Here is a 21,589-nt window from a genome sequence, read left to right as displayed (position 1 = left end):
TACATGAAGACAAAGCAGTGGACAAAAACTGATGCTCCTTCTTTTTTGTCCATAACACTCCCCCCCCCCAACCTATGGTAAAGTAAGGCAATATCACTAAATGGTTTCCTGGGTTATCTGCATTAGTAAACCATGGGAGAGGTATACCTCTGAGCTTTATGCTTTGAGTCTTCCCTGTATTTTCTCAGTGGATTTCAGATTTAACAATTCCAACTATTGTTTATGTACCACTTTATAACTACCAGCAGGTGTTTGTGCATTTATGTGTTGTGTGTGTGTGCTTCTCTTCACTGAGAAAACTGTACTATAGTAGCTCTAAAATATTTGTCTGCATGTAGTATGGTGATAGGGTGCTTTAAAAAAAACAGGTGTAAAAGAACTTATGGAAGTTCTCCCAGGTTTTCTAAAAAGAATTGTGGGGTGTGTGCACAATGGATAGTCCATTAAAAAGGAACCTGCTTTTTCGATGACTTACATATTTGGTAAGCAGTGCAAAACTTACGCAAAAACAAATCATCAAAACCATCTATTTCTATAATCAAAGAATCTGAAAGAAAGGGGGTGTGGCATTAGAAAACCAATGACTTCAGGCCACAGAAACTGAATTGGTTAATGACTAGGGGATGTGGCAACAGCAACACCAGAACCACATATTACTGAAATTATTGCTGCAATTTAACATACATTTAAGTAATGGGCAAGCGCATGGTAAATTTTATTATCTGTACAGTTCTTCTGGTCACAGTCAGTCTTTAAGACTCAAAAGGCAGACTTAGGATAGGCTTCTCTAGGGGTTTGGACAGTTCTACCAGTAATTTTCCAATACACATGGGACAAATGCTTCCTGCTGTTACCTTGCAGCAAAAGGTAGGCATCCACTCAGGCGATGCTGAGCGAGAAGAGAAACGTATTTTCAATTGGTTCAACAGTTCTGTTCACAATGGAAAGGTACACAAGGCAAGATTACCTACATAGGAAAATATTGTTTGGGACAGACATGGTATGTGTTTGAAAGCGAGTGGGAAGTAATTACAATAATATTAAAGAAAATGGCAGATTTTGCTTCTTAACTCTTCAGTGGCTGGAATAACAAAGCTGGCCTTCAGTCTAACCTTTCATTTCAGCAAAAGCTTATTGCCAAAGCATGAAAAATGTGAAGCAACTATGATAATGTTCAGAAGCTTGAACCATATTCTTAAAAACAAAAACACAAAAAACAGCCTCAGGGTGAAACTAGATGTTCTGCACACACATTCTGCAGCCCACATTTGTCAAGGTAATGGGAATGCATGGCCAAAGGAGAGCATAGAGGGGGGAACTGGTATTTAAGACTTCCCAAGTCCACCAGTTTATCCCTGTAAATGCCCCCTCCCTCCCTCTGCTATTCCTTTCCCTCAAACAGGCCTTTTTTTTAGGGCACTAAAGCCAGGCTTCATTAAAAAAAATAATCAATTAAAATCAGCCTGGAAGGCATTTTCAGAGAGTAATTGGTAGGCAGAAGGAAGGACAAAATATTACCGGCCCACCCAGCCAGCCACCTATTTTGCTTTGCTAGTGTACTTTTCTCCACCCCACCATTACAAGGACATAACAGAGTTGGAACCCTGTATTATGCCTATGCCTAGCTCCACCCTAAACACTGAGCTAAATCTATGTGCAAATCAGAAGCCGCTTATTAGGACCAGCTGCTTAGAAGATGGTGAACCCAAGGCCCACATTGAAATGTCATTTTACCTTCATAAACTTCAAAGAAGCCTGTGTGTGGTGTAAATATTGACAGGGAACTTAAGTTCATCAAGCTGTTCAGCTGTACAACTTCCATTTCCCCCCAAAGGGCTAGCAAAGGAGCACTGCTTAGCCCACTGCACCCATACGGTATAAAGACTTATTGTGCAAAAGTCAATATATCATCTCAAGATGAGGGGAAAAAAATCCCTGAGCAACCCTAACTATAATCCGTAATTGTCATTAAGAGCTCTCATTATACAGAGCAAGTGTAATTAGAGCATCATGCCCTCACAGGATGTAGTGCACAGAGAATGCTAGAAGGCTTCATAAATCAGCGCCAGTCTCCTCCCCTTTGCCACAAGAGAAAAATATTATATTTACATACATTAGATGAGAGAAAAGGCCAGTTGGTCCCTACAAAAATTAGCCTAAACGCTATCCACAATATCTTGTTGGGCTCACCATTTCATTATGCATCTCAGAAAATAAAAGGGATAAAGTTTGCCATCAATAATTCTGAACGTTATCTGCTGAATCCCGCAGATTCCAGAGCATTAATAATTCAAGATCTTGTGGGAATTTTGTCATGGTGGAGCTACAACTTGTCTGCAAACGGAGCTCAGGGGATGTTCAATATGATCTATTCCAGCATATGTGCACAATTGCTACATTCATCACGATGCAAGGAAAACATTATCTTTCTTCAACTTACGGTTTTTAAGAAGATGTTTTTGTAGTTTACACAATAAAACCTCCTGAGCATTTAAAAAAAATAAAAATAAAACCCAGGGTTTAAGCACATATTGCTATTTAAATCATGCTAAAAAAGAGCCACTGTCTCTCTGGGTATACACTCAGTGCCTGGGTCTTGTGCTTTTTCACAAATGAGCAATTTGGGTGATTATACAGGCATCGTAAAATGGAACGGAAAAAGAAAGTAATCCAATTGCACAGCATGGCCATGCAACATGGTATAATCATAATAATAGTACACAAAATGATGAGGCTAAAACAGCTAAGGAAATGTTCGAGGATTTAACTAAGATAATGCTATTGAGCTAACAAAACTGCTTACAAATTCACAGTGACGTACTTGCACTTTAATTTGTTTTGCACAAATTATGTTATGCACCTTTTTCATACTTCAAAAAAAATTGTGGCAACGTTTTGTGGTAAGACAAACTTTTTACAAAAAACTTTTTTTTATTGTGTGCCACCTTGTTCTTACATTGTTTCAAGGCAACAATTCTAAAAAAACACTTACTAGTAGTAAGTCTCACTGAACAGAGCAGAACTTATTTTTAATAAAGCATGAATCAAATTATGTTTGTTCCTCATTCATTCAGTGTAGCAGTAGAATGTGTGCTGTTCTTTATACAGTGGTTTTGGTTTCTGAAATTAATCCTTTCCGGAAGTCCGTTCTTAAACCAAAGCATTCCAAGGCGTGCTTTCCCATAGCAGCGGGGGACTCAATTTACAAATGGAACACGTTCTGCTTCCAAGGCAGGTTCACAAACCAAAACACCTACTTCCGGGTTTGCAATGTTCTGAATCCAAGTTGTTCATAAACTAAACTAAACTGTTCTTAAACCAAGGTACCACTGTACTTAAATTTTATCCAAGTTGTTACCCTTGTGTGTATCAGAAAATAACTGCTTTTTAGCCTACTGAATAGATTGTCACAGTAGGTTTATGCTTTGAATTCCACCTTTTCAAAGCACTTTGAGAATGTATATTATTATTAGCACTAGCAATATTTTGCACAAAGGACACACATCTTTCCTATGGGCCAACAGCTCCTTGACAGAATATGACCAAAGCCTTTGCAATGCAGAGCTTTATGCTGCCAGAGATATACAATGGGGCACAACTTTCTAGAGGTTCTTAAACTGGAATGCTGCACATTCCTCCACTGCTTTTGTAAAGAAAAAAAATCACTTTACTCTGAGCAAAAAGTTAAACTGGGAGGTATAAGTAGTACTGAGCTTTGGCAAGTGGCTACTCACTTTTCATACAGGAGTTTGTAAGGACTCTGTACTGGCTGACATCTGTCTGTTTCAGGAGACAACCGAGGAGTATACTGGAGTTAACTGAAGTATGATACAGTAAGTTTTAATACTTTGCAATTGTGAGGGCAGGCCACCTCCTAAAACTTATTTGCTTTACTAAACTGCTCTACTGCTTCAGATTCCTCCATATACCCACTTACCCCAGTCTGCTCCCCTCCAGATGTTTTGGACTACAATTCCCATCATCCCTTACCACTTGGAGATTATAGGAGCTGTGCCCTCATGATCATGGGATGTAAATTATAGATTACCCTGAACACCTTGTCAAATCAGATAACAGACATCACAAAAGAGCAAAAAGCCTCTTTATCAGGGATTAGGAACCAAAGTATTCTTTGTCCCAGGAGAACCATCTCAAAATGCTATTTATCCCAGAGTTATTCTCAAATTATTTTTTCAGAATAAAAATATACGGGTTTTTAAGCATGTGTCCTCAGGAAAGAGGGGGCATCTGTTCTCTGCAATAACCTTTTACCCATATTTCACAGATGGCCTCCTTTTCACTGTCCCTTGGCTATGATTCCATAACTTGTACCTGGTTCCATTCATTTACATGTAAATTACAGGGGAAATGATAGATTAGAAACCTTAAATTATTTACTCCTGCCCTTTGCTCCCACTAAACTCACAGCTGAAGATGAGCCAATGCATACATATCTCCCCTTGTTTTCTGTGAGCACAGGATTCAGTCTGATCACCTCGTTTTGCATCCTGAGAGCTGTTCTGCCATATTCCATAAACAAAAGCTTTCTTTCAACACAAAATAAACTAAGCCACAAGGGGCCTTCCTCAGGAGTTGCAGGTCCCATATTCAGGCAGCATATTTGCAGGTTCACTAGTTTCTGAAACCAAGACTACTGATGTGCCCCACCTTGGTTGAGTTACAGGCATGTAAGAAAATGCAAAGCAGAATATCATGGAGTAGAATACAGGCATACTTCATTTTATTGTGCTTCGCAGATGTTGAGCTTTTTACAAACTGAAGAATTGCAGGAGTTGCTGCTGCTGGGCTGGAGACAAGGCTGCAGGAGTCTGCCCCCGCCATGCAGCGGCTCCTGCTGCTCCTTACAGGACACGGGTGCAGCTGTAGGTAGCCTGGCTGCTTAATAGACCACGGCATAGCGTAAATGTAACTTATACAGTGGTACCTCTGGTTACATACTTAATTCGTTCCGGAGGTCCGTTCTTAACCTGAAACTGTTCTTAACCTGAAGCACCACTTTAGCTAATGGGGGCCCCTGCTGCTGCCGCGCTGCCGGAGAATGATTTCTGTTCTCATCCTGAAGCAAAGTTCTTAGCCCGAGGTAATATTTCTGGGTTAGCGGAGTCTGTAACCTGAAGCATATGTAACCTGAAGTGTATGTAACCAGAGGTACCACTGTATATGCATTGGGAAACAAAACAAAAAAAGTGTGACTCACTTTATTGTGATATTCACTTTATTGCGGTGGTCTGGAACGGAACCCACAATAACTCCAAGGTATGGTCATACACGCTTCTCACTTTTCTCAGCTTTACATAATTATTGTGGATTTAACTAGGTATTAGTTAGAATATTGGCTAGGGAAGTGGGACAAATAGGTACAAATCCATGGTTGGTCATGAACCATGGTTCTGGTTATATCACTTTCTCTCAGCCCAACACACTAAAGGAACAAAATGAATCCCATGTGCCCTTCTTCAAAGAACAGGGCACAAACCATGACTCAGCATGACTGCAAAGTAAATCACAGCTTTTTAGCAATGGAGCTTGTTCTCTTGAGGTAACAAGCAAGCCGTGGTAGAAGTCTGCATTACCCACAGGGGACAGCTTGCAGTCTGATGCCTTTTAATGTTCTTTTATACATTTTGTGTGTGTCATGGTTATATTATTTTGTACCTCTATCCGATAACTTGTAAAAGCCTCTGGCTTTAACAAGTAAACAATTCAATTGTAAATTTATTCCCATAAACATCACACCATTACCTTGAGGCATATTCACAACAAGGCAAGGTTTAACTGATCTGAACTCTGATTAACCAGTGCAGCTGATAAACAAGCATTTGGAATGCAGGGTCTACAGTCCTAAACTCAGTTAACTAGGCAGTGTTTCCCAACCTTGTGCCTCCAGCTGTTTTTGGACTACAATTCCCATCATCCCTTGCCACTGGTCTTGCTTGTCAGGGATGATGGGAGTTGTAGTTCAAAAACAGCTGGAGGCACAAGGTTGGGAAACGCTGAACTAGAGAATAAATCCCACTGAAATATACTGGAACTTCTGAATAAACCTGCTTAGAATTGTACTTTTAAGGGTCCTGATGCCTTGCAGACTGCTTAGATGCACTGATTCCTTCCAGATTTTTATTAATTCATTCAATGCTATTTCTAGGCCAACAAGTGCTCTCAGGGCAGGAACACAATAATAAGCCAAGTAAAACCATAAGTAAAGGTAAAGGGACCCCTGACCATTAGGTCCAGTCGTGGCCGACTCTGGGGTTGCAGCGCTCATCTTGCTTTATTGGCCGAGGGAGCCGGCGTACAGCTTCCGGGTCATGTGGCCAGCATGACTAAGCCACTTCTGGCGAACCAGAGCAGCACACAGAAACGCCGTTTACCTTCCTGCTGGAGCGGTACCTATTTATCTACTTGGACTTTGATGTGCTTTTGAACTGCTAGGTTGGCAGGAGCAGGGACCAAGCAATGGGAGCTCACCCCGTCGCGGGGATCGAACCGCTGACCTTCTGATTGGCAAGTCCTAGGCTCTGTAGTTTAACCCACAGCGCCACCTGCGTCCCCACAGTAAAACCATAACCTTATATAAATTAAAATATCAAAAAATATCCTTAAAATATGCAGCTAGTAGCTGGTGACAAACAGCTGCAGACCGAGTGGCTCATTATAGACCACCCCTTTACTCCCCCTGCAAAGACATGTGTGAAGAAGTGTATCTTCACCAATCAATGAAAAATCAGAAATGTCAGTGCTAGACACAACTTCAAGGGAGGGATACTGCTGGAGAGAGGGCCCTTTCACGTGTTCTCAGGGACAGCTCAGACAGTAGTAGAGCATGAGACTCTTAATCTCAGGGTCATGGGTTCAAGTTCCATACTGGAAGGGATTCCAAGGGTCATCTAGTCCAACCCCCTGCAATGCAAGAATCTCAAGTAGATCATACATGACAGATGGCCATCTAATCTCTTTAAAACCTCCAAGGGGGTCCACCTCCCAAGGGAGTCTGTTCTTTCTTACCATCAAAAACTTCTTCCTGATGTTTAATCAGAACCTCCATTTTTGTAACTTGAAGCCATTGGTTTTGGTCCTACCCTCCAGAACAGGAGAAAAGCTTGCTCCATCTTCCATGTGACAGCCTTTAGACATTTGAAGATAGCAATAGTAATACTATTTATACCCCACCCATCTAGCTGGGTTGCCCCATATTTCCTCTCAGTCTCCTACTATTGAGGTTAAACATACCAGCTCCCTTAACCGTTCCTCAGAAGGCTTGGTTTCCAAACCCTTTATCACCACTAGACTAGGAAGATCTGAACTCAAATTCCCAAACAGCCATGAAGCTTGCCTCAGTACTATCTCTCAGTTTACCTACTTCATAGTGTTGTTGTGATGATAAAAAGGACGGAATAACTATGTTTGCTGCCATGAGGCATAATATGTGCAATAACTAAAGGTTAATAACTATTCCATACATCAACAATGGAGTAAAGTATGGAACTTGACCTGAAGACCATAGGCAATCAGACAAGAATGTTGTGTGAACTCAGTCAATTCACCTAAATCTAGAACATGTAAGGAACAGTTGCTTTTATCAACATAACAGCTTATGGGTTAAAAGACAGGGTTGATAAGCTAAAACAAATCTGAAACAGCTGACAACTGCACTTGTATACATTTACATTAACTATGTATTCTGTATCTGAACACAGAATATTAAACATATTTCATATAGATCTTTTATTTCTTTATAGATTAAAGAAAATATTTGCAGTACAATTCGTTATCCATTTTCTCTAGTATAATTCATATTTAAGTCAGTTATTCCAATCTAGCGAGGGTCATCTGTGAATGGATGCAGCACACATACATGTAAGTTTGATAGGCCTCTGTAAACGGAGTGTGCTTGTGCAAAACAGTACATGTTTGTACTACCCAGCAATTCACTTTTTGGGGTTGCACCTGTACTGATCCCTGGCCATTCTGGTCCATGCATGCATTCCCTAACTCAGATCTGGAACAAGTAGTCCTCCAGATGTTGTTGGACTCCAACTCCCATTATCCTTGACCATTGGTTAGACTACTGGAGTTGGCAGCTCATAAACATCTGGAAGGCCACAGGTTTCCCACCCTTGCCCAAACTGATGGCAGGCATAATTGGTTCTGCCACATAATTAACTGTAATTTTGGGATATGAGTGCATATGCAGAAATTCTTGCATGCAACAGCAGTTCCTCTTCTGTATTCAAATTCTCAGGAGCTTGGCCAATTAGACTATTCTGGGCTACTGAATTTGCAGGTCGCTTTTTCAAGCAAAGACAATAAAAATGAAGCAAAACAGAGATTGCTTGTTGTCAAATACAAATAAAGGGTGAGGGGGGGAATCTTCAAAGGGCACCTTTTTCTGAACAGCTGAACAATTTTGCACAACAAAATTAATAATTCAGCTACTGGAAACATCACATGTGCATAGCACTGCAAGCAGACCACTGGCATTTTCATTTCAAATTTGTACAGTCTTTGGTCAATGCACATCATCTGCATTTCTAACACCTGCTTCAGTCAGCTATGAAGTGCAGTACTATCTATAAATCTTCTTTCATCTTTATGCTGTCCAGCCAATAATAAAAAAAAGAACTGCACAATGGCTGCTAATTATTTAGCTTTAGAAGGATACGAAACTATTCACATTGTTTTTGATGTATTTAAAATTCCATTTACTAAAAAAATGTTTTAAAGAGTAACATTATTGCTATCCTATTTGCACATAATGTGCATTTTGTCTTTTAAAAAACTGGCATTACATTTACTCCCACCAGCAAAAAATAAAAATAAAGTAAAATAAAATTTAGAAACGGAAGTAAACTACAGTACAATTAAGTGATAATGCACAACAGGGTGTACCTTAATAGGCCATTAACCACATGCCTCAGGTGTATTGATAGGCAGGAGGCCAAAACAAGGAGGACTTCAAATAATCCATAAGTGCACCAATGGCTCATTAGTGCATACCACAGAATTATTTGTTGCTATAGTAATATGCACAACATCAACATAAAAAGAGAGATTTATGGTTGGGTGATGTCACAAGCAATCTTTCATTGAACAGGTTTGTCCATGTGTAGGCTTAAAAGTTGCCAGAAGCCTGTAGTAGAAAGAAAACTAGCAAACCAGAAATAAAGACTATAATGCTTGAGGAATATTTTCTCCTTTCCCCCAGCAAATCCTGTGGGAGTACTCCGGACTAAGCAATTTAAGTGTTCTAGCATACGGATGAGAAATTGGTTTTACTAATAAAGGCAACCCGATTTTCTTCTTTACATTCCCAGCTCCTGAATCAGCAGGCAGTGTTAGATAGGGAATAGACGAGGGTGCTTTTGTACATGCCACTATCTTCCAACCTCAAGGCCTCATCTCACATACGTAGTTGTAAGAATTTCTCCTGCTGGGCTGCAGAAGGTTAATAGACACAATAAGACATGGAAAGGATTCTGAGAACCCTCAAAAGACAGCACACTTCTGGAAACCTTCCTGTATGCATTTTGTCATCCGTCTTCCTGAAATTTATCTCAAAGAACTGCAGCCATAAGAGATGCATGGTAGGTTACTGCTTTTTCTTTTTACCACCTATATATATGGAACACCAATTCAAGTTTTTGCTGATCACCTATAAACCCTTATATGAACTCAACCATGTGATCTTCAATTGTTCATAAATTTATGGGAGAGAACCTGTAGCAGATTTCATTCACTCATGAGACGAGATCTGTCCAGGTGCAAAGCAAATGCCTGCCACTGGTGGTTCTCAGGCCAGCCCTACCATTAGGCAATTGCCTTAGGCAAGACAGGCTGTGGAGCAGTATAGGCAACCCTCTGGCTGTTCCCTTCAGTGGGATAAAATAATAGGATGTGCTACATGGCCTGTCATGCATCTTCTACACAACCGTGCCTACCCTCAGATGTGGTGGAGGATGGCTTTCCCATCACCAGTGTTGAAGGAAGTTTCAATTGCCAGTCCAGTCAGCTTCTGTACATGGAAATGAGGTGTCGTGCTATCTTTGCTTCAGGCAGTCCAAGTGTCTTGAGCAGGCCCTAGTAGCTTTGCAGTTAAAATATCTAAACCATTCTAGGATCTGTGACACCAAGACATATCAAATCAAAAGATCTCCAAAACCAGTTTCAGATTAATGAAAGTTTGAAATAATTTCCACAAGTTAAGTCATCAAACAATTCACTGCCATAGCAAAGCTTCACCATTTCCCAGTCTACTCAAAAGAAAAGAAGCTGGGTTGTATCCAATTATGTTCTATTCAGAGTAGATTTATTGAAATTAATGGACCTAAGTTCGTACATGGGTCCTCTCAAATAAACAGCAAGGAGTGAGGAATCTGAGCTAAAAGAATCTAAAGCTGAAAAGAGGATCAATTTTCCACAATTCCTAACAGAGAAAAGGAAAACTGACTATTGAGAATATGAAATTACACTATGAAGACATAGTTGCAACAGCTAGATGTTATACACATTATTATTCAACATCAGTAGTGAACACTTACTTTAGTTGCTTAAAATAAGCACTCATAAGAAAGGCAAAGAGGTATGTTTGGCCAACATTCTTCAAACATTTTTCTTTCTTTTAAAAAATATTGCCTGATTTTACAAACTGGGAAAGAAGATATTATCAACAAGCCAGTCTCCTCCCTTGAAATTTTCTGCACAATGTTTTGGTTTTTTTAACACAATGTAGAACAATTAACAGAAAAAAAGCATGAACAGCATTTGGTGCAATATAATGAAATAAAAATGCCAGTCAATTGGTTAGTTCCACACCAATGGAATTTCTTTAAATAGTAATGAAATCATTGCTTAAAAAAAATAAAAATCCATCATTATTTAAAAAAATAAAGAAGTTGGCTCAGCCTATGAAAATTAGATTTGTAAGTTGTTGGTCATTCTCATAATTAAATCTCTGTCACAAATTTGCAAGAAAAATGGACACTGCACCTAATGCATTTACACAGGTCCTGTCAGGCTATATAAAGCATTATGCCTACTAAAATGGAGTAGATAAGAATTCCATACATTTTTATTAGAAGAGCATTTTGTGGAAGGATGGTGTGTACATGTACATATCTAAATTTATGTACAGTCACACTGTTCTTATATTAGCACCAAGCTGCTAACCAGCACTTCAACACAACAGTCTTTAGAAACAATACATCCAGAATAACTGGGCAACAGTGCAATTAGTTAATATTTAAGCATTTTATCCCTTTAATGCAGGAACCAGTTGCCTTTGGCAGGTGAACTCCAACAACACCAATTATTCCAGGTCTGCGACAGTATAATAAAATGTGTATTTTATTGTATAATTATTTTTATTATATTTGTTTCTATCCTGCCTTTTAGGACAAGCCTTCACAAGGCAGTTTACAATAAAAATGGAAAATACATCACATAATTGAACAAACAACATCTGGTAAAATGGCATCAGATAAAACAAAGCATCAGATAAAGTAATAAACAGGGGTCCAGCAATTTTTTAAAAAAGAAAAATCCTTAGTGGCTTATTATTATTACTATGTTCTGCCTCAAGAGACAAGGCCAAGCAGAGATCTCAGGGGAGAAAATTCCACCACTGAAACGTCTCCATTGGTTGTTGGGCAGAGAGCAGGGCCCAGCAAGTTCATAAGAGAGTAGGTACTCTTTTAAGAAACATACTCTCAAAACTGTTCTGGACTTCTAATATCACTAACACATTAGCATCTGAAAACATAGGAAACCTCTGCAATCAATGAAAATTTGTATAATAATATGATAAAGCCACCTACATACACACATGCATTCTGGACACTGGATTCTGCACTAGCCGAAGTTTCCTGTCTTCAAAGGCAGACCTCTGTAGAGAGCATTGCAGGAGTGTAGTCTAGATTTAATCAGCATTTTTTTTATAACTACATGCTATGCAACCTAATCCTATGTGTTTACTGAAAAGTAAGTCCCACTGTGTTCAATGGATTTATTCTCAAATAAATGTGCATAGAGCTACCATCTTAGAGCCACAGTTATTGCTGATAACCAACTGCTTTGAATTACTAAAATGCTATCATATTTTATTAAGTTGCTGTCATGGGGAAAACTCAAATCACTTATGTTCCACAATTATTCTAAACCCAACTTTTTAAATGAGGGGAGGAGATAATGATATTAAAACTCAGAGCAATTCTCTGTGGCATAATTCTAAAATATTCTCTTGGTCTGAAATTTATGTAAATTGAATTCATCTATCATTAGTTAATTACCAGGCTAGCTACAGGAAAAAAAGTTTTCTGTAACAATTAGTTCTTTAAAACACTATGTTTTAATTAGACCTATGATGTTATTGCATTAGTTATAAATATGCACATATTTCTGCCTGCAAAACTACAGCAATTCATTTTCTGAGATTGGTTTGAAGTTTAGTTCCAATTCTAAAAACCATACATCCAGTATATGCCTCTGTCATTGCCAGTAAATGCAGACTAGCAAATGCTAATATATTTAAATAACTGGAGAATACATATTATTTCAGAGAGCTCTCATTCATATCTCCAGGACCTCCAAGAAAAGCACAGCACTTTGTCTGAAAAACTAGATCTCCCCAACCATATACAGAACCATTCTCTTCTCTTTTCAGGTCACCTGACTGCATATCTGAAAAGCACTTACAGGAATGTCTTTACTGGTCATAGAATTATCACACTATAGGTCATCGAACCCAACTCAGTGAACCAGTTTTCAGTATCCAACACTCTTTGGGAGATTAGGCCTTGACATACAAACTAGCATCATCTTGAAGGCCTCTTGCAAATGTCAGGGTTTGCAGTGTGCTTTACTTTATATGAGGTAACTATGGAGCTGAACGGGCAGATATACTGGAGTTTATGGCACAGGGACAGCCACACCATATTGTACCACATACTAGTCTTATTACATAAAATTTAACTGGAGGCTTAGGAACCAAACGAAGTATATAGAGTACACTGACCATATTACGCCTCTCCACATTTTTTCTTGAGATCATGCAGTGTGGCAGGGCCACAGTAGTTCTACAGCTAGCTGCAAGAGGCAGCTTTGTAGCTAATTGACACAGGCCTAACACCACTGCTCTGCGATGTATTCTAGTGCTTAAAAAATATTAAAGGTGGAAAAATACCAGGCTTCAAGTATTATGAACTATATACATGAAAATAACATCTGAGTATGGAAGTCTCTCTCTAAATACCTAGGTTATCTCATATTATTTGCAGCATTTTTGTATATGCATGTTTAACTTATTGATAAGTGTTCATAAGGCACAAAGTAATATTGTATGTCCCCTTATTTTAAGTATTTACTATAATGCAACTTTTTATCAAAGTAATTGTCAGCACCATACTTGAGATGAGCAATGTGTATTATAAAGATGCAAAATTATACAAAATGTCTCTTAAGGGGCCAAACTGTTTGATTTGCTGAATACATAAAACAGAGAAAAGAACTACTGAGCTGCCCTTTCTGCATGTTTTTATAGTGTGTGCTCAGGAAGTGCAGCCCTAACATGTAAATACAGAAATGATACTTTGAGCAGCATTGACTGTATGCTTATTTATACTTCTTCCAATAGCCTCCCTGGGGTCATGGAGCAGAGAAAAATGGTGACACGTCACTGAGTGAATTAGCATTGTCTCTCTCATCATCTGGGCCATGTTTTCCTTTCAAAATCCATGGCCCCTTGATAGAAAATAATGATTGTGTGATAAGCCTCATTAGAAAATCAATATATTGACACTAGCCTCCAAAACATCTGAATAATAATAGATTGTCACCTCATTAAGGAGACTATTAACATGTACTTAAGCATCATTAAATTATATTGATCAGAGATTATTCATGCACTAATTTTCCAAACAGCAAGAGACACAAAAAAGAAATACAAGCTTGGGTATATTTAATGAGCACCAGGACAGATAATAACGGTCTCCAATTCTCCTCCCAAGCAATACAAATATTAAACAATGGTACATTAAAGAGGCATATAAAAAAACAGTATGACTCACCAAAAAACTTCCAAATGCTGAATTAAATATAGCAGCTGCCTAAATAAAGAAAAAAGAAAAACCATTAAGTCTTTCTGCTTTACACAAAACACTCCTTTAATTTCATTCAAATCTTCTTATAACAATGGCAAGTAGCTATAACATTATGTGATTCAGAAAACAAATATGTAAACATGGAGGCTGCACAGAAAGCAAACGGACCAATGCCAGTGAATATGATACAAATGATAAACTACTGTTAAAGACCTGTCCAGGGTGAATTTTTTTTTTTTTTTACATGGCTGACACAAATAGTACAAACAGACCAACAGTATAATCCTAACATAAACTTACTAGAGAAGAAGTCTTACTGAGCTCAGTGCTTAGAAATATACTGTTACTATTGGGGGAAATAAAAATCCAATACTGGGAAAATTCTGAAAAATAATTGAATATAATAGTATTACTCATCCAAATTGCCAGAACTTCTCAACTGTAGCAAGCCATATTTTACTTTAATATTAGGCATCTACATTATGAACTTTTAACTGAATACATTTTGAAATAGGTAAACCATAAGAACACAAGACTTTTAATCCTGAAGGCCAGAGATACCGATAGAAGGTAAGGAACTCAACAAGTAAGAAAAATAAATGACTTTGAATTGATTTTAAATAAAGTGTTGTGCTTACCTAAATTTCCAAGAAACAATGATGGAAACAAGCATTAAGGATAAGCTATCAAACTCCACGAGACATAAAATATTTACAATCTTGTAAAGCTTTCCCCTTTGCTATCAGAGAAGAAGAAACCCTTGCATGACATCCACTTCGATGATGCAGAACCAGGATTAGAGGGAATGGAAGGGAAGTGGGGGTGGGGAAAGCAGAACCTGCCATTTAAATGAAGAACAGAGGCAGAATCAAGTTAATCACCAAGGATGTCTTGCAGCCACAGAGCAAGGATGTTTGAAAGAGCTGGCAAGTTTGAACCAAATCCAAACACAGGCTAAGCTGAAGCAGAACCTGCCTTCTGCCTCTATAAAGAGATTGCAATGTGAATGAATGACTAATGAGATGCTTGGCTCCAGAGAGCTTAGCTTTCTTATTCAAGTTCATAATTAATTCAAAGCTTTGATAATTTCATTAGAGTCATCCTTTGCTGGCCTTATCAATAAAAGATAGCACTGGACCGCAGTCTCTCTCAGTGGCCCAAACACACAAGGAAACACAGGTTTAGAAACCTTTGCCTAGCTGCTTGCTCACCAGCTAGCGAGCAAGCAAGCAAGGACAATGGCATATGGCATTCTTCATTGCGCAGGGAGCTTCTGAATAGACAGAGCTGAATAAAACATCACAGTTGACAGTTGTAGAACCACAGCAACATATTTTAACACCTCTACCTCATCTGCATTCTGCTTCTGAACATAAGGAGTAGGCACTAGTCCAGACAACTCTGCTAGCCAGCAATCACAGATAGAGAACAGGAACATGTATTCTCTGAAAAGGAGGAATTTAACTAATAGTCTACCAAGCTATAGTTTCAGACCTTGAGACAGGTGCGCCCTGTAAGCATATTCAATATTCACCCACAAAGCTGTAAAAGGACTTCAGACAAGAACTGCCCTCTCTACTATGAACCTATCTCCCTTGCAATCATCTTCTAAGGCTGTCTTCCAGGTGTCCTTGCCTTTACAGGTTTGCTGAGTTAGCGCTGTGGGTTAAACCACAGAGCCTAGGACTTGCTGATCAGAAGGTCGGCGGTTCGAATCCCCGCAACGGGGTAAGCTCCCGTTGCTCTGTCCCTGCTCCTGCCAACCTAGCAGTTCGAAAGCACATCAAAGTGCAAGTAGATAAATAGCTACCTCTCCGGCGGGAAGGTAAACGGCATTTCCGTGCGCTGCTCTGGTTCGCCAGAAGCGGCTTAGTCATGCTGGCCACATGACCCAGAAGCTGTACGCTGGCTCCCTCGGCCAGTAAGGCGAGATGAGCACTGCAACCCCAGAGTCGGCCATGACTGGACCTAACAGTCAGGGGTCCTTTACTTTACCTGGACATAAGTCATTTTTCACCTGTTTTGCACAAATGATACGCACTAAGAAGAATGGCCCTAGAATGAAGCAATCTGCTTTAGGTGTTTCTGTATGGTAGATCTGGTGCATTAAAAATGCAACAAAGCTTTTCACAGTGTTAACCCTAATTGGGGGGTGGAAGCATTTGACCTTTGGGTAGCAAAATGTCTTGGGCTTGCACTGCCTCAAAGACATTCACATGGCATGAGCAATATTATATTTTAGGGTACTCAGTGAATGCAGCTTTATCCTCTTGAGCATTTGATGGAATGCTTCTCTGCTGTACTTTGTCTGCTTTGGTGTAAATATCTTCGCAGAAGCTTATGAAAAGCTTGGCCTATTGCTCAACATCCAAAAAACCAAAATGCTGCACCAACAAGCACAAAACAACCCTTCTGCAGTTCCACAAATCCAGCTCAGTGGTGTAACATTGTAAAGTGTTGATCACTTCTCCTACCTGGGCAGTTAAAATTGATGCCGAAATCCAGCATCGCCTGAGCTCTGCGAGTGGAGCTTTCTCCCAACTGAAGTGCAGAGTGTTTGAGGACCGGGACATTTGCAGGGAGGCCAAAATGCTTGTTTACAAAGCTATTGTACTACCAACCTTACTGTATGCTTGTGAAACACAGACCACTTATAAACGCTATCTCCAACTCCTTGAAAGATTCCATCAACAGTGTCTCCGAACACATCACTTGGGAAGGCAGGCGAATTAATGCCAGTGTACTGGAAGAAGCAAAGATCACCAGTGTCGAAGCAATGATTCTTCAACATCAACTTTTTTGGGCTGATCATGTTGTTTGGATGCCTGATTATCATCTTCCAAAGCAACTACACTCATACCTCAGGTTAAAGACGCTTCAGGTTAAATCTTTTCAGGTTGTGTCTCGCGGTGACCCGGAAGTAATGGAACGGGTTACTTCCAGGTTGTGCCGCTCGCGCAGACGCTCAGAATGACATCACGTGCATGCACAGATGCGACGAATCATGACCTGCGCATGCACAGACGCGGGTTGCGTTCTGCTCATGATGCGAACAGGGCTCCGGAATGGATCCCGTTCGCATCCAGAGGTACCACTGTACTTTATTCCGAACTTAAAAATGGAAGACGTAATGCTGGTGGTCAACAAAAGAGGTTTAAAGGTAAAACTTTTAAAATGTAGTATAAACACAGACAACTCTGAAACACTGGCCTGCGAATGCTCCAATTGGAGAACAGCCTTCACCAAAGGTTTCGTGGACTCTGAAGACGCTCAAACTCAGGACAAAAGGGAGAAACGTGCTAAGAGGAAGGCATGTTTGGCAAACCCTCACCGTGATCAACTCCCACCCAGAATCCTATGTTCCCACTGTGGAAGGATGTGTGGATCCAGAATTGGCCTCCAGAGTCACTTACGGACTCACTGTTAAGACTGTGTTCATGGAAGACAATCTTACTCGGTTACAAATGATTGCCAAAGAAGGAGGAGGAGAGTATTGAGATTTTGAAACTAAGATTTTAAGTAGATTTTTTAAAATGTAATGTTTGTACATCTGGGTAAGGTAGGGCATAACTATTAAAGCAGTGGATCATGTGGAATCACAGATGGACACTCACCACTTCTGGCTCTGTATGGGCTAGAGACATACATAGCACTCCATGGCACCCAACATGCACAGCGCACCATTTCAGAATCTACTTAGCACAGGGAGGCCTAACAGTATGGTTCCAGAATAGCTTTAGCAGCAAGGGTGGGAAACCTGCAGCCCTCCAGATATTCCTAGACTACAACTCCCATGTTTCCTGACCTTTAGGTGGAGCTGATGGAAGCTAGACTCTAACACCACCTGGACGGCAACAGGTTCCCCATCCTTGCTGTATAGTGGTTTTTAGGTGGGTGGGTGCGGGACACAGAGAGAGTATCATCATGCAGCCCCATTGGAAGATCTGTAGGGCCTCATTACAATCCTGGATTTGCATGAAGGCAGGGCAGGGGAGCAAAAGTGAAAGCATGTTGCACAACAGCAGTTGCCTTGGCATGGGAACAAGAAGAGAAGGAGACAGGGGGGAAAGTGGTGGCTTAAAACAGCTGCAAACGTTTGAATAGCAGTAACTGAAAGGAACATAAATATGTGTTTTACTCTATTATTAGCTTATTGCTTCATTATTATTTGAATATTTTAAATAGTTGTTTTCAACCACTTTTACTGATAATTATGAGGTTTTATTTTTTGTAAAATGCTTTGACTGTTTTTTTTTACAATCAAGCAGAATATAAATTTCAAACTGGGTTGTTTTAAAAGAAACTCCTCTTCAGTATTTCTCCATCCATGCTTTACTCAAAGTTCTGCTGTTGTTTAAAACTGCCATTTTCCCCCAGTGAAATTTATATTCAAATGGAGAGAGGATAGAAACCTAAAACTTGTAAACACAGGACAGAAGGAATAGCAATCATAAGTCCTTTGCCATAACCTAGAAACCTAGCCCATAGCACAGGAGTAAGGGGAGCTGTGGCCTTTCAGATGTTGCTGTACTACAATTCCCAACAACCCTGATCATTCACTATATTGAATATAAGAAGAGTCTGTTGGATCATGAATTTGTCCTCTGGCATCCTCTTGGACCTGCAGTATACACTCCAACTGAGTTCCTAATACAGTGGTACCTCAGGTTCAGGTTACAGACACTTCAGGTTACAGACTTCGCTAACCCAGAAATAGTACCTCAGGTTAAGAACTTTGCTTCAGGATGAGAACAGAAATCATGTGGCCGCGGCAGCAGCGGGAGGCCCCATTAGCTAAAGTGGTACCTCAGGTTAAGAACAGTTTCAGGCTAAGAAGAGACCTCCAGAACGAATTAAGTTATTAACCAGAGGTACCACTGTATTGCATTTTTTAAACAACTCCAGAACATTTTGGAGTGATTTGACCCTCTTGATTTTGCCTTTCAACTTCCTTTTAACCAATTTCCTCATTTGGGGCAAGTTTGCTCATTTGAAATCAAATGTGACCATGTTGGACTTTCTTGGCAATTAACCTTTTACATATACAGTAGTACCTCAGGTTACAAACTTAATTCATTCCAGAGGTCGGTTCTTAACCCAAAACCGTTCTTAACCTGAGGTGTGCTTTCGCTAATGGGGCCTCCCACTGCCGCCGCCGCACGATTTCCATTCTTATCCTGGGGCAAAGTTTGCAATCCGAGGTACCACTTCCCGGTTAGCCGAGTTTGTAACCTGAAGTGTTTGTAACCCGAGGGACCACTGTATATTTAATAGCACTGTGGTCACTGCTCCAAACTGACTTAACATATCTCACACCATACCATGGGTGCCACTCAATATTAAACCTAGGGTCATTGCTGTCCTGGTTGGTTCCATGACCAACTGTTCTAGAGCACAATCATTTAGTGTATCTAGATTTTTTACTTCTTTGTTGTGTCTGGAATGCATATGCAAACAGTCTACGTAAAAGAAGTTGAAGTCACCCATTAATACATTTCCTCTTTTGGGTGCTTCTTTGATTTCATTCCTCACTGGCTGAGGCTGGTGGGAGTTGGAGTCAAGCCACAGCTGCCACACCCCTGCAACTACATGTCCAATTCCCTTACCCACATTAAGCTTTCCCCCTCCCTTTGTAAGTCTCAGAACATATATTCTAATTCCACAACCTGGTGCCCCTCATATGTTTTGAATTACAACTCCCATCAGCCCCAGGAGCACGTAAATACAGGATTTTGCACTGTCAGGCCATGGGTAAGTCTTACAGAGAGCTACAGAGGGCAAGAGGGTGTTAAACCCATGTCTGCTTTTTTTTTGGCTTCACCTGGGTGTTCAGCATAACATCTAATTTGGCCCTAAATTGCAAACCCATACTAAACTAAATCAGTGAGAAGTTTTGCCTAAAATAGCCACATGAAGCATCCGTTTTCTTTTGAAGTGCTCCTTTTGGAACCAAAGTTAATATTATCTCAGTTTAAGTCTTAACTGTGATTTCCAAGAATTAGATGCTCTCCTTTTTAGAAGCATGTTCACCTACCTCTGAGGCTTAAAAAATAAAAAAATAGGAATGCATTTTATCTCAGCTCCTGCTCATAACTATTCATTTGACATCAGAATGGAAAAGAATATATATTCAAGTTATTGGTTGTTGGTGCTAAATTGAATCAGGTGTCCTTTCCTCTTAAGAAAATTAAGTTGCTTTTGTGCACGAGTGTTTTAATGAGAACAGAGCCTGCCGACATTGATAAATGGGAATGACACCAGAGAGAGCATGTAAGCAGGACAATATGTGCATGTTACAGTCTTACAGCCTATTTTTCACTGACTATCCTGAATGACTTCACCGTTTCTTAAGGGACCTATTAATCTCAAATTTAGTTATTACACAACGTTTATTTGAACATATATTCTGGGGATGATGACAGTTAATAAAGGAAATTTTTTATGAGCAGTATTTTTACATATTGTTCCAGCCACAGCTCCCTTCTCATTCTTCTGTATTGATGGAACACTCTGGTTATGATGCAGCTTTATTTAAGAAGGGGGGGAAGTACATATATCCAGATGCTTTTTTACGCACACGGGGACTCTTAAATAACTGTTAAAATGCATATAAAAATCCTATTGCAGAACAGCAAAATAAAAGTGTGGCGCTAACTGCTTGACAAAAGACAGGGAATGAATAAAATGGTCCCTTTAAGGCAAACAAAAAACTGCCCAGGTTGTGTCTTTTAGTACTTCACCACCACTTTAACACGCAGTGAGATCCAGATTCTGTCTTTTGATAAGCCTTTGTAGTTGAACTAAGTGGAAACTGAATGCATATCTGGAGTTGAATGTGCACTAGCTTACTACTTTTTCTGGAACATGGACCTTCCTGGCAACAAAAACAGGGTTGCATGGCATGCAAACCCTATCACACATCTCTAAAAACACTGAAGGTGAAAATTTAGATCCTCACATCCCTCTTTGTCTCTGTTACATGACCCATGGTAGATGACACGTCCGAAGGAGACAACTGAATGCCTTCATTCATTCATTTAAGTCATAAACTAAAAGCAAAAGTATTACTGATTTAATTGGCTGGAGCAGGATGCACTACACAGAGGGAACACAGACCTCTGGAATTTGCTATTAAATTCATCTTGAAAAACATTATCATATGGGTAAAGGGGGAGGGGGAGGAAAGAAAGCAACAATACACCCCTGGGAAGTGAAGAAGGAAGATTAGCTCGACAACAGCTATTCCACAAAGGACAGGATCTCTCCCCCAAGTCCCTGTTTAGAAGATTATATAATATACTTCAACTCTGAGCCTTCCACTCAGCTCTCATGTTCTAAAGCTATTTAGAGCTGTTGTTGGTTTGCTGGTTTGAAGAGGTGGCAGCGCCTGCAATGCCAAACCCCAGCTTTGAGTGGGGTAGAGGAAAAGAATCCACCTGCCTCAGGGTTGTCTCCTTGCATGCAATATTGCACCT

At 39.9% G+C, this 21,589-nt stretch overlaps 1 protein-coding gene across 9 annotated transcripts in view; it reads right to left on the bottom strand.

The window, feature by feature from the left end:
- The window catches only part of SLC10A7 (solute carrier family 10 member 7), a 133,045-nt gene that overhangs the window by 84,299 nt on the left and 27,157 nt on the right, over positions 1-21,589 (bottom strand). For all 9 annotated transcript variants that reach the window (XM_081875429.1, XM_081875430.1, XM_081875435.1 and 6 more), the window contains exon 5: positions 14,082-14,120. In XM_081875429.1, coding sequence (XP_081731555.1) covers positions 14,082-14,120 — 39 coding nt within the window. The remainder of the gene's footprint in view (positions 1-14,081; positions 14,121-21,589) is intronic.

This window comes from Podarcis erhardii, assembly GCF_964252035.2.
Source record: "Podarcis erhardii genome assembly, chromosome: 9".
Taxonomy (NCBI): Eukaryota; Metazoa; Chordata; class Lepidosauria; order Squamata; family Lacertidae; genus Podarcis; species Podarcis erhardii.
Note: the sequence above shows the minus strand (reverse complement) of the source record. Positions and strands in the feature narration are given on the sequence as shown.